Genomic DNA, 15,028 nt, shown 5'->3' with positions numbered 1-15,028 from the left:
CTCTGACTTAACCTTGACTGATAAAGCCTCTTTAGAAAAAAAACAAACAAACCTCGCTCAGCCACTGTGTTATTGTTATTATGTATAATATGTTCCAAAGGGGGAAAAAAATGTAGTACCACTGTAAGTCTATATTAGAGAAAAAAGAAAATAAATGAGCTCTCCACAGCTGGTTACTGCTAGAATCATTATTTAATTTCTACTTTAACTCTTTCCCCACCAGAATATATGAATTGGTTAACAAAGGGGAAAGAAAAAAGGGGAGACCACAACTATGTCAATAATAAGGGCCACTATAGGATGAATGAGAGGGATCTAAGCTCCCTGATAACTAAGACCCAGAGGGAAAGAAAACAAAAATATATGGCTAATATATATAAACTTATGCACATTAAAATAAGGAAAAAATACTCATAACTATTTATTTTACTCCATCAAGGTCAAGAGCTGACACAGGTTGCAGAACACTCTTTGACATAAATCACAGCACTGTTTTTTTGGATTTGTTTCCTAAGACAGAGGATACAAAAACAAAAATAAATAAATGGGTCCTAATTAAACTTAAAAGCTTTTGCACAGCAAAGGAAACCATTGACAAAACAAAAGACAACCTACTAAATGGGAGAAAATATTTGCAAATGATATGACTGATAAGGGGCTAATATCCAAAATAAACAGTTCATACAACTCAACATCAAAAAAACAAACAACCCCATTAAAAAATGGACAGAAGACTTGAATAGACATTTTCCAAAGAAGACATACAGATGTCCAACAGACATATGAAAAGATGTTCGACATCATTAATCATCACAGAAATGCAGATCAAAACCACAATGAGATATCACTTCACACCTGCCAGAATAGGTATCATCAAAAAGACCACAAATAATAAATGTTGGTGAGGATGTGGAGAAAAGGGAACCCTTGTGCACTGTTGGTGGGAATATAAGTTGGTGCAGCTGCTATGGAAAACAGTATGGAGGTTCCTCAAAAAACTAAAACTAGAACTACCATATGATCCAGCAATCCCACTCCTGGGCATATATTGGAAGAAAATGAAAACACTAACTTGAAAAGATACATGCACCCCAGTGTTCATAGCAGCATTATTTACAATAGCCAAGAAAAGGAAGCAACCTAAGTGCCCATCAACAGATGAATGGATAGAGAAGATGTGGTATATGTACACAATGAAATACTACTCAGCCATTTGAGTGAATGAAATTTTGCCATTTACAGCAACATGGATGGACTTGGAGGGTATTATACTAAGTGAAGTTAAGTCAGACAGAGAAAGACAAATACTGTATGATATCACTAAAATGTGGAATCCAGACAATAAAACAAACTAATGAATACAACAAAAAAGAAACAGACTCACAGGTATAGAGAACAAACTAGTGGTTACCTGTGGGGAGAGGGAAGTGGGAAGGGTATGATAGAGGTAGGAGATTAAGAGGTACAAACTCTTATGTATAAAAATAAATAAGTGGGCTTCCCTGGTGGCGCAGTGGTTGAGAGTCCGCCTGCCGATGCAGGGGACACGGGTTCGTGCCCCGGTCCGGGAAGATCCTACATGCTGCGGAGCGGCTGGGCCCGTGAGCCATGGCCGCTGAGCCTGCGCGTCCGGAGCCTGTGCTCCGCAACGGGAGAGGCCACAGCAGTGAGAGGCCTGCGTACCACAAAAAAATAAATAAATAAAAATAAATAAATGAATAAATAAGTTACAAGGATATATTGTACAACACAGTGAATATAGACAATATTTTATAATAACTATAAAAGAAGTATAACCTTTAAAAATTGTGAATCACTATGTTGTACACCTGAAACTTATATAATATTGTACATCAACTATACCTCGATTTTTTAAAAAGGAAGAAGAAAAAAAAGAACTGACAGGTTTCAGTCCACCCTTGTGGGCTCCAGCTTGTGTTTGTGGGTTCAGCGCTGTCCTTGATCTTCCTCCACTTGACATCCATCTTCCCTTCCCCACTGTTTGCCCCTGGACTTCAAGCTCCAGCATTGGTTTGGAGGACAGCAGCCTTACAGTTTCTACAGTTGTGTACGGTCAAATTCCTGTAACAAATACTTATCTCCTAGTGGTTCTGCTCCACTGATTGAACCTTGACTGTTACATGAAACATAAATACTCCCTTTAAACTTAAGAACAAGGAAAAAATCCCCACTATCACTATTTTATTTAATATTATATTAGTGATTCTTGCCAGTGAATTAAGAAAAGAAAAATAATTAAAATATATTAGAAACAAAACTGTTGTCACTTGCAGGTGACGTGATTATCTCTATGGAATTAACAAACTATTAGAACTAATGAGATTGTTCAACAAAGTTGTTGAGTATAAATTTCAAATATAAAACCAATTGCCTCCTTCTATACCATCATCAAAAAATTATAAAATATAATTTAAAAAAAGATAACGGTTAAGGTAGCAATAGAAGCTAAGTTTCTTTGAAATAAATCTAACAAATTCAGAGCACATTTATAAAAGAAAATTATACAATTTTAATGAGAGACATGAAAGATGACAAGTAAATGAGAAGGTATACTTTACTTGTAGATGGAAATTCTCAACATCATAAAGATATAAAGTATGCCCACATTGACGTATAAATTCAATGTGATTTCAGTCAAAATCTCAATAGGATCTTTCATGGAACTCGACAATCTCAAGTTAAAATTCATAAGAAAGTTGGACTTCCCTGGTGGTGCAGTGGTTAAGAATCCACCTGCCAATGCAGGGGACATGGGTTCGAGTCCTGGTCCAGGAAGATCCCACGTGCCTCAGACCAACTAAGCCTGTGTGCCACAAATACTGAGACTGTGCTCTAGAGCCCACGAGCCACAATTACTGAGCCTGTGTGCTGCAGCTACTGAAGCCCATGCTCCTAGAGCCTGTGCTCCACAACAAGAGAAGCCACCACAATGAGAAGCCCGCCACCACAACGAAGAGTAGCCCTCACACGCCACAACTAGAGAAAACCCACACACAGCAACGAAGACCCAATGCAGCAAAAACTGCATTAATTTAATTAATTAATTTTAAAATTATTAATTTTAAAATTAAAAATTAATTTTAAAATTATTATTAATTAATTTTAAAAATAATTAAAAATAAAATTCATAAGAAAGATAGAGGAGATAGAGGACAAAGAATAGCCAAGGCAATCTTAAAGAGAAGAAGGAAAAATTTGTCTTTCAGATGTTAAAAGCTATTATGAAGCTATAGTAATTAAAAAGTATTGTTAATGGTGCAAAGATAAATTCATCATGGCCAAGTATAGTTTCAAATTTGATATTTAACAAAAGTGATATTATAAATAAGTCTGGAAAGGATGAACTACTCACTCAATGGTGCTGGAACGATTTGCTAAATAAGACAAAAAAATTTTTAAACATTGTAGTCATATCTCACTGTATACAAAAGAAATAATCTCAGTTGATTAAAAACCTAAATGAAAAATAAAACTGAAATGACATATTAGATCATATTAAAAATTTTAAACTTCTGTATGAAAAAGATATAAAAACAAAATGACAAATCAATCCGTATCATTTTTCTTTTTAAAGTTTTCACCTTTTAAATATACATACTGAAATATTTATGGGCAAAATGGTAATGATATCTGGGACTTGCTTGAAAACAACCCAGGAAGTAAGAGGAGGAATTGGTGGGGGGTGGGGTAAGGCTGGGGAGCAGGTTGGGTGTAAATCAAATAAGATTGGCCAGGAGTTGACAATTGTTAAAGCTAGGTGGTGGGTACATGGGGGCACACTATTTTCTCCAATTTTGTATATATTTGAACTTCTCCATTAAAAGAAGTTTTAAAAGGAGAGGGAAAAAGAGATGATATTTAAAAACAAAGTCAAGACAGGGACTGGGAGAAGACTCTTGTAATCCATATAACTAACAAAGGACTGGTAATCTTAACATATAAAGAGCACCTCCGTATCAATAAAAAATGACAACCCATTAAAACAATAGCCAAACAAAGAAAGACAAATATCGTATGATATCACTTATATGTGGAATCTAAAAAAATGATACAAATGAACTTATTTACAAAACAGAAATAGACTCACAGACATAGAAAACAAACTTATGGTTACCAAAGGGGAAAGGGGCGGGGGGGAGGGATAAATTAGGAGGTTAGGATTAACATACACACACTACTATAATATAAAATAGGTAAACAACAAGGACCTACTGTATACCACAGAGAACTCTACTCAATATTTTGTAATAACCTATATGGGAAAAGAATCTGAAAAAGAATATATGTATATATATAATATATATATATTATATATATATATATATATAAAACTGAATCACTTTGCTATACACTTGAAACTAACACAACATTGTAAATCAACTATACTTCAAAAAAACCCACAATGGCCCAAAAGTTTGAAAATGCAATTCACAGAGGAAGAAACCCAAGTGGGCAAAAAAACATATGAAATGTGAAATATGTTAAAAGACCAACTGCTCTTATAATCAGGAAAATGTGAATTAAATACCTTTTCACATATAGCAGATTGGCAAAAATTTAACATGTCTGAAAGTCTGAAAACACTAAGCAATGGTGAGGATCTGGAGCCTATAAGATTCTTCAGATGAGTGATCTGGAGAGCAGGTTGACCATACCTAACAAAGTTGATTATGTGTCTACCCAGCAACCCAAGATTCCACATGTCAATATCCACCCTGGAGCAACTCTCCCACATGTGCCCAAGTAAAAGTGTATATGTGTTTATTGCAACACTGCAATTGTAGGAAAAGGTGGAAATAAGTTTCACTTTGACCAATTTAGGGATCAATAAATAACTAGCTGAAGTTAGTCATTTTTCAGTGGATTTGTATATGTACAAGAACACTGCACACCCACTTTAGCATACTGATTTTCTTCAGGAATGGAAAGGAGAGGAAGGGAACAGGATAAAGCCTTAGCTAAAGCAGAATCTTATTCTTTTTTATTTTATTTCATTTTATTTTATGAGAATAAAGTCAGCAAGGCCAATGTTAATGTTTGTTTTTTTGTAGTAAAGGGTATATAAGTGTTGATTATTCTGTCTCTTCGTATGTTTTTAATGTTCTGTAATAAAATATTTTAAAACTGACAAATCTTTATTCTTTTTGATTTACACCATGTCAAATAATAAATGGGACTTTTTTTGTCTTGTTTCCCACTAAAATAATTATTTTGGCATAGCATAAATAGGGCCAAAGTCACACATCAGCTAGAACACTTGAGCATTGTTGACTATTCCTTTAAAAATAATTCATTAGGGCTTCCCTGGTGGTGCAGGGGTTGAGAGTCCGCCTGCCGATGCAAGGGACGCGGGTTCGTGCCCCGATCTGGGAAGATCCCACATGCCGCGGAGCCTGCGCATCTGGAGCCTGTGCTCCGCATACGGGAGAGGCCAAAACAGTGAGAGGCCCGCGTACCACAAAAAAATAAATAAATAAAAAAAAATAATTCATTAAAAAAATAAAATAAAATAAAAATAATTCATTTAGAAAAATAAAGCTACAGGCAATATCTTACTTTATCGTCATCTAAACATTTGCCTTGGCATATATAAGAGCCTAGAGTCTCGTGAATGTGTGATTATAAAACCTGCAGAGTTTCAGGCCTGGATTTAGCATCTAGTTCAACATCCAGACAGGTGAGGAATTTTCCCAACAAACAGACCACAAACAAAAACATGGTTTGGAAAAATCTGGGGTAGAGGGTAGGGTGACATTTGTGGAGGCTTCCACTTTCCTAGGGAAAATCCATTTTCTCATTGCTGTTGCAAGAAGTTCTAAGACAATGCTGTTATTTTAATATTACTTTTGAGCATTGTCTTGCTTTTATGTTAATTTAAGAAATAATTCATTAGAATGGCTAGCACCCACTTGAAGAAAACACCCATGGAGAATACTGGAGCCACAATACCAGGTCTTAAGACGCCTATAGACTGAAGTAGCTGAGAAGACAGACTTCCAATACAATTACTACACTGTACAAATCAGCATCCTCAGGTAGGTTTAATTACGATCCCCGCCCTCCTCCACAGTGGGTGAGATTTCCCGCACTCCCCACAAGCCCCAGCCCCGCACTTGAAAACATGTGACCTAAGCAAATTTTGGCTTTGCAATATCAAGATCAAAAACCAAATGGCTAGGCCATGAAAGCATTATGTAGCATCCTAAGAATATGTCTATTTGCACCAACAGAGTTTCCCCCAAGAGCTCAAACCCCATTACAGACAGTGGAGTTGTTGTAAAACATGAAATACACATAGGATTGGCAAGGAAAGAAATGTATCACGGGTTTTTCCTTCTTCAGAATTAAAGCTCTAAGTTAGACAGGGGGAAGACAAATGCGACTGGCGCTCTGAATTATTCTTTTTTATTTATACACTTCAGCAGTTCATTGTTGCCTTATCTCCTGGAGGTTGAAACTAATGAGAGTCTGAATAATTTCATGTAAGTCAAGAAAATGGAAACTGGATATGTTTGGAACAGTCCTTACATAAAATATGGTTGTTTTTATTGCTTTTAACTTTTGCTCCGTAGACTATCTTGTTAATTCAATAAAAAAATTTATGAAGGTGAATGAGTAATGTTTGTAAGTTTCTTTAAGCTTCTTGGATGAAAGGGGCTATTTAAAACCAAAGTATACTGTGTTGCATTATTATTTTATTTCATAAGCTCTGCAGCATAAAATGTTGCAAATAAAATCTCTCAAGGTTTTCAGGAAGATGAACATTATCTTCCTAGTCTTGGGAATAGACGTTCAGGCTTTTGTGAAAGTGGCAACTCCTATTTTTTATTGCTGCTCAAGTTTTGTGTGCTCAGAGGCAGATGCTGACAGGTGAAGTTTTGTTGAGGTTGTGTGCATGGAGTGTGTGTGTGTGTACTCAGACGAGAAATGGGTCACACACAGGATGAGTCAGACATTCGATTAGGTGTCAGTTTATGATCAATATTTATTTGGGGCTGCTAGTGTGCACTGTTATTCTGAAATTGGTATATTGTTTTAAAAAATAGACAATTGGGAGGGGGCTCATTTTCAGGGTCCAGAAATTGACAAGAAAAATTTGTGCCTTGTCATCTTGTGACATCAGTGAAATTTATATGTCATGCTCCAGAATGAAATCACTCAGCAAAGATAAATTGAATGCCGTTATGAAATTCTCACATCATAATGGCAAGCTGTGTTCAGTGAATTAGGAAATTTAATACAAGTTGAATACCCTGACTGAGTTCAGGAAGTGAGGAAAGGAGGCAAAGCAGACGGGCACCAAAAGTTAAGTAACTACAATAGATGCCATATGTCAAAAGTTGCCAAATGAGTAACATGAGTACAGGCTATGTGTTCAGAGGCAAAGGTGGAGAAGCCGCCAAAGAATCCGGGCTAAATGGGACAGCAGAGTCATCAGAGGGTGGGCCAGTGGGAGCTGAGGTTCTGGCTGGGATGCAGTTTTCAGGGAGGGAATGGCAGAGGTGAAATCGGACATTTAGCTTGATAATATATCGCATTGAAATAATATCATAAATTGTTCTTCATTTTCTTCCTCAATTATAATTATCATCAATTATTTATTTCCATTAAGCTCTCTCCCTTTTCAGTTTTTGTCCTTAAGTCTCTAAATATGAATATGTATGTTGTGTCTCCAAGACACAGTTGGTCTTGCTTTTTCAATAAGCGCAAAAGAACAGGTGGTGACAAGCAATCTTGGTTGATGATGATAATGTTTAAAATATTTTATTTTACATTGAATGTTTTCCTGATTCTCCATCCAACAGGCTTATGACACTGTCAGCAGCCCTGAAACACTTCATATGTTTGTTATATCTCTTTCTAATTCTTTCCATCTTAATAGGCTGAATCGGCTGTCAGCAGTCTTGAATGTCTGATTGAAAACAAAATCAAACAGATATGGAGAAATCAGAACCCTCATACATTGCTGGTGAGAATGTGAAATGGTGCAGCTGCTATGGAAAATGGCGATTCTTCAAAATGTTAGACACAGAGTTACCCTATGACCCAGCAATTCCACTCCTAGCTATATACCCAAGAAAATGAAAACATACATCCACACAAAAACTTGTACATGCATGTTCATAGCAGCATTACACATAGTAGCCAAAAAAAAAAAAAAAGCAGAAACAACCCAAATGTCTATGAACTGATGATTATTCAACCATGTGAAGGAAGAAGTACTGATACATGCTATAACATGGATAGGCCTTGAAAACATGCTACTGAGTGAAAAAAGCCAGTCACAAAGGATCACATATTGTATGATTACACTTGTATGAAATGTCCAGAATAGGCAAATCTATAGAGACAGAAAGTAGGTAGTGGTTGCCTAGGGCCGGGGGGAGAGGGGGTTTTGGGAGGAATGGGGGAGGATGACTGCTAAAGGGTTTCTTTTATGGGTAATGAAAATATTCTAAAATTAGATTTTAGTAATGGTTGCACACAGTGAATATACTCAAAACCATGGACTTGTACACTTTAAATGGGTGAATTGTATATTATACGATTTATCTCAATAAAGCTGTTTTAAAAATCAAACACAGTAAGATTTTAAAAAACCTTTTCTTGCTTGGTATTTTGGCTCTTCCTCTTGATAGTCTCGTCCTCCTGCTGATGGCCATACAATAGCTGATATTTTATGCCACATAATTTCCTTTATAATTTCCCTGGATCACATATTTTGATTCTAGGCCCTTCTGGAACATTCTTGGTAACCTATCTCAGGGTTTGACTTCTCTTCTGCATCAAAGGATTAAAAGGAATAAAAGGAAACAACTGCACTTTTATAAACTCTTCTTTATGCTTGGAAATTGAAATTGGTTTCTTACCAAATGTGGTATCAGGGGAATGACATTATTTTTACAATAGAAAACCCAATACTTCTGATAAAAGCTAAGAGTTTATGCTTTAAATGAGATAAGACTATAAAATTATATGTGTGTTTTTTGAAACAAGCCCACTAGAATGTACACTTCTAAGAGGATCTAGCACCTTCCAGCTAGTCTTTTTATGAAGCTTTTTATTAATGCCAAGATTGATGAAATCATTGCTCAAACATTTTTGAAACTCTTATTTTGTTAGGTTTGCCTCCAAATCATGATATGTAATTTTTAAAATATCCTGAATAGCAATACATTTCTGTCGTTTAATGGTGATTTCATTTTTGGCAATAGTCAAAAGCCACCAAATGTTTGATAAGTAGGTCAAAAGACCAACCTGAACAATATTTTTTAATGTCAAAAATGAAATATGACTGTAGGATAATGAAACTTTTCTTTCCCCTGTAACTCAAACTAAATCTGAAGGCACTTTAAGAATATGAGTTTCAAAAAAATAATTTGAGGGCTTCCATGGTGGAGCAGTGGTTGAGAGTCCGCCTGCCGAGGCAGGGGACACGGGTTCGTGCCCCGGTCCGGGAAGATCCCACATGCCACGGAGCAGCTAGGCCCGTGAGCCATGGCCGCTGAGCCTGCGCGTCCGGAGCCTGTGCTCCGCAACGGGAGAGGCCACAACAGTGAGAGACCCGCGTACCGCAAAAAAATAATAATAATAATAAATAAATAAAATAATTTGAGTACTGACAGTATTATTGGAATGAGCCTCTGGCTTCTCACCAGATACAATGTCAGGGACTTTACACAGATTATTCCAATAAATCCTTCCAGTAGTTCTGCAGGGTAAAAATTATCCCCATTTTACTGATAAGGAAACAAGGTCAGGGACTTCCCTGGTGGTGCAGTGGTTAAGAATCCGCCTGCCAATGCAGGGGACACGGGTTCAAGCTCTGGTCCAGGAAGATCCCACATGCCGCGGAGCAGCTAAGCCCGTGCACCACAACTACTGAGCCTGTGCTCCAGAGCCCTCGAGTCACAACTACTGAAGCCCGCACACCTAGAGCCTGTGCTCCGCAACAAGAGAAGCCACTGCAATGAGAAGCTTGTGCACCACAACAAAGAGTAGCCCCTGCTCTCTGCAACTAGAGAAAGCCCGCAGGCAGCAACGAAGACACAACGCAACCAAAAATAAATAAATTTATTTTAAAAAAAAAAGGGAAACAAGGTCAGAGAAGGTAAACAACATGTCCAAATAAACCCAGCTTTCCTGAGGCAGAGCTGGTCCTCAAATCTCCAACCTGCTGATTCTCCATGGGGCCAACTGAATAATAAATGCTCTTGCATTAGTTTTAAAAATTATTCACTTTACCCTCCTACACTGTTGGTGGGAATGTAAGTTGGTGAAGCTGCTATGGAAAACAGTATGGAGGTTCCTCAAAAAACTAAAAATAGTGTTGCCATATGATCCAGCAATCTCACTCCTGGGAATATACCCAGACAAAACTCTAATTCAAAAAGATACACGCACCCCTATGTTCATAGCAGCACTATTTACAATAGCCAAGACATGGAAACCACCTAAATGTCCGTCGACCGATGAACGGATAAAGAAGATGTGGTACATATATGCAATGAAATACTACTCAGCCATTATAAAGAACGAAATAATGCCATTTGCAGCAACATGAATACAACTACAGATTATCATACTAAGTGAAGTCAGAAAGAGAAAGACAAATACCGTATGATATCACTTATATGTGGAATCTAAAATATGACACAAATGAACCTATCTATGAAACAGAAACAGAATCAGGGACATAGAGAAAAAACTGGTGGTTGCCAAGGGCAAGGGGGTGGGAGAGGGATGGAGTGGGAGGCAGGGGATAGCAGATGTAAGTTTTTTTTTTGTTTTTGCTTTTTTGCTTGTCACTGTCAGCTTTTTCATGGAAGACTTTAGTAAGGGAGTTTCCAGGGAGAAGAATGAGCTATTCTAAGCAACAACATTTAGGAAGAAAGAGGAGTTCCTGTGGTCGTTGGGCCAGCTAGCTATAGAAACTGGTCCCAAGTAGTCAATGGCTTGGAAATGGGGTAGATGAATTGCAAAATGCCCACATAATACAGTTAGGAAGTATGTGGATAAAAGTTCCTAGAAGCTGAAGTCTTCTTTATGGACAGAATCAACAGAATGTGCGTGGCAGAGTTGGCCACAACATCCCATCATAGCACATTCTCACATCCAAATTAGACTTATTTATATGTGCCTCCTTGCGATTCCTTCAACTTGGTACTATGCTGATTATCTGTACACAGGGATTCTACATTGAACAACCTCACTCACATCACCACTATCACTCAGTTTTTGGAGACCAACAGCTTGGTCCAAATTTTTCAAAAGGCAATAGGCTAAAAGACAAAAAAACGTCACCTAAGCTATCAGACCTAATCGAGAATGGCTTAATATTATTCATTCTCTTCTTCGAACATTTTACTTAAGTGTTTTGTTAGCGCTACTAGCTCAGGGTTCCCACCACATGCATCAATTTGTTTATAGGCTTTAGATTCAAGCTTTTTAAGAGTATTCCGAGTGTATTCAAAAGAACCTACTTTCTTAAGATAATGTACACAGTATTTTTTAATATCTACGTTTTCGGTTCTCTGGTGCAAGAGATTCTGCACCTGGGTGGTTTCAGGCCTCCACCAGATAGCATGAATAGTAGGGAAGGAGAACTTTCCCTCTGTTAGATCTTCACAAAAGCTTTTGTTTTCACTATATTCTTTGGAGTGTAGATTAGCATAATCATCCCTAATTTGGAAAAACAGCCCAGGTGTATTCAGCAGTGGCTTTAAATCTTCTTTATAATCAGAGAACAACTGCATGAGACCTACTGCTAATCCAAATAGTCCTCCTGTCTTTTGCAGGACCATTGTTTTATATTCTTCTTCAGTGGGACATGTGTAATTATCCCTCCAGTAGGTATCTAGGCCTTGTCCCTGATGGAGTTCTAAAAGCTGGCGAGTAAAAAGCTTTACTGCATCTGGGTGATCAAGGGTTAAGACTTTCTCTAGGTCAAGAAAATGTACATAGTTGGCAGCATTGATGACAGATGGAATTCCATAGATGCTGTGTGCCACGGGAAAGCCACGTCGGAGTTCTGAGCTGTCTTCGACATCATCAATGAGTAAACTGTCATTATGCAACATTTCTGTCACTTCAATGGTAATCTGCAGCTTGTCTTTGGGAACTTTTAGCCAATGATTAATTGTCTGTGAAAGTTTGCTTCTCACTTATTTACCTGGTAACTGAGGTAAGTACTTGTAAGGTTCTAGAAGAATTCTTTGGGCTGTTTCTTGAGTCTTCTCCACTCTTTTTAAATTTCAAAGCTGATGGTTCGAGGATGATATCACAACTTTCATGCTGCGAGTCTGGGAGTAGCAGTCCCCAGCATCAACTTCCCACCTTAGAGTTCAGAACAAGGCTCCCCCGGACTCCTACATGAATCCCTCCCCTCACTTCACCATAGAACTCTCCGCCCTGCTCAGCTGCCAGCGACACTGAATTACTCAGTGCAAGAAAATGCGCCATCCCGGTCACACTCCAGATGTAAGATTTTATATATAGGATGGATAAACAACAAGGTCCTAGTGTATAGCACAGATAACTGTATTCGATATCTTATGGTAAACCATAATGGAAAAGAATATTTTTTAAAAGAATGTATATATATGTATAACTGAGTCACTTTGCTATACAGCAGAAATTAACACAACATTGTAAATCAACTATACTTCAATAAAAAATAAAATAAATTCTGGTTTCAATACTTACTAGGTATGTGGCCCTGGACAATCACTTAACCTACCCATGTCATGATCTCTTCATCTATAAAATGGGGATGATGATAATGGCATGTACTGCACAACTATGAAGATTAAATGAATCAACTTAGAACAATACTTGGCACATAGGTACTCCTGTAAGTGCTCACTATTGTTATTAATCTTATTAATTCCAGGAATCCATGGCTCCAAAATCAAGTGGTGGTTCAGCTACCCTCGTTGTGGTCTTGCTAAAAGATTTTAAGTATTGTTTTCTTTCTAAGCCAAACCTGCTTTCTAGTGGTTCTAGTGGTATTCATTCAGGCAGTCCACGGGCCGATTACAAGAAGATGTTATTTGCATTTTACCAGATTACAGGAATCAACTCAATTAATAGACCTCATTAATTTCTGACTCTTAATCCACTTACACTAATATGCTTATTCCCTGGATGGACAGTTCTCCTAGCTATATTCATCGTTTTAATTTTATTATAGGTTTTAACATTATCTTCCTAATACCTTTCTTTGGCCCTGCTCCCTTAGGCTGTGTTTTCTGATTTCGTAAACCGAAAAGCACAGCGTTGCATGTCACGTGGCATGGGCGCCTTCCAAGGAGCTCAGAGAAGAAACATGGCAAACCCTCACAAATCTGGATTCCACTGACTCTGAACTTGTGATAATTTTGATGCAGGGTAAATGAGAAGTTTTTGGTGTTATTAGAGGAGAAAGGTGTTGCACTTAAATTTTGCCAGGTTGAATTTATTTTCTAGTTCTAGGTCTGAAATGAGGAGATAAGAACGGAAGCTTGAAAGGGCAGAAAAGCCCCATTTCCTTGAGGAAGACTTAGCCCAGTTTCCAGCTTGGACATACACACAGCAGGTAGAATTAGGAAATAAAAATTGTAAACCACTCCGAAAGGAAAGCCAAGTGACTAATTTTTTTTTTTTTTTTGCGGTACGCGGGCCTCTCACTGTTGTGGTCTCTCCCGTTGCGGAGCACAGGCTCCGGACGCGCAGGCTCAGCGGGCATGGCTCACGGGCCCAGCCGCTCCGCGACATGTGGGATCTTCCCGGACCGGGGCACAAACCTATGTCCCCTGCATCGGCAGGCGGACTCTCAACCACTGTGCCACCAGGGAAGCCCGCAAACGACTAATTTTTTAAAAGATATTTCTCATATTTTAATATGATAATACAACTTAGCATAGAAGGATAGTTATTATGTCCTTATTGTATATTTTTTTAATTATTTATTTTTTTGAAGTATAGTTGATTTACAATGTTGTGTTAATTACTGCTGTACAGCAAAGTGATTCAGTTATACATATATGTGCACATTCTTTTTTTAATATTCTTCTCCATTATGGTTTGTCACAGGATATTGAATTTACTTCCCTGTGCTATACACTAGGACCTTGTTGTTTATCCATCCTATATATAAAAGCTTACATTTTCTAGCCCCAACTTCTCACTCCATCCCCCCAAGTCCCCTGTCCCTTGGCAACCACCAGTCTGTTCTGTCCGTGAATCTGTTTCTGCTTCAGAGATAGGTTCATTTGCGTCATATTTTAGATTCCACATATAAGTGATATCATATGGTGTCTGTCTTTCTCTTTCTGACATACTTCACTTAGTATGATAATCTCTAGTTGAATCCATGTGAAACCAAGATTTAAATGTGTTCTAAACCCTTAAACTACACGGCCTCTCTTCATCTATGCTGCCTCTGCTGTGAAGCAGGCTGGCAAAGAGGACAGGGCTGGCAGCAAAGGACAGTCTCTTTTCCATGGGTCAGAAAGATTTTGCCTGATGCTATATTCAGAAACTTATCTGGAAAAAAAAAAGGATGAATCTTCAAACACAAATGGTTGGAAGAATTTGCCTTCTAATGAGAAAAAAACAGTCTTTCTCCCCTTGCTAATTGACTCCCCCGTGGAGGACTGCATTATTCCACCACGTTCTCCCTCCCAGTATCCATACCCCTTGCCATGTAACTTTGCAGTTCTTCTCACTAGGGATGGCGTCTACTTCTCCTTTCCTTGACCTTAGCCTTAGCCATGAGATTCACTTTGGCCAAAGGGATATTAGCAAAAGTGATACAAGCAGGGGCTTGAAATGTACTTGCACAGCTGGGCTGCTTTCCTTTTCTTGGTCATCTCCATGAGGATAACATACTCTGGGGAGCCGGCTGGTCCAAGAAGGAGGAGAGGCAGGCAGAGCAGACCTTTGAGCCAACCCCTGCTGAGCCCAGCCTGCAGATGTGTGAGTGAAAATAGACAATTGTTGTTTTAAGGCACTGGATTTTGAGGTG

General features: G+C 38.1%; 1 protein-coding gene across 1 annotated transcript; it reads right to left on the bottom strand.

Moving 5' to 3' along the window:
• Positions 1–11,360: 11,360 nt before the first annotated feature.
• On the bottom strand, positions 11,361–12,257 carry LOC132513887 (geranylgeranyl pyrophosphate synthase-like). Its single transcript, XM_060138499.1, has one exon. It carries the CDS (start codon positions 12,099–12,101, stop codon positions 11,361–11,363), a length of 741 nt encoding a protein of 246 aa, XP_059994482.1. The 5' UTR covers positions 12,102–12,257.
• Between the last annotated feature and the right edge of the window lie 2,771 nt (positions 12,258–15,028).

The sequence above is a fragment of the Lagenorhynchus albirostris genome, chromosome X (assembly GCF_949774975.1).
Source record: "Lagenorhynchus albirostris chromosome X, mLagAlb1.1, whole genome shotgun sequence".
Taxonomy (NCBI): domain Eukaryota; kingdom Metazoa; phylum Chordata; class Mammalia; order Artiodactyla; family Delphinidae; genus Lagenorhynchus; species Lagenorhynchus albirostris.
Note: the sequence above shows the minus strand (reverse complement) of the source record. Positions and strands in the feature narration are given on the sequence as shown.

Bases quoted from the DNA above. Each gene is read 5' to 3' on its own strand.
- LOC132513887 (XM_060138499.1), bottom strand. From the start codon at position 12,101: ATGTTGCATAATGACAGTTTACTCATTGATGATGTCGAAGACAGCTCA.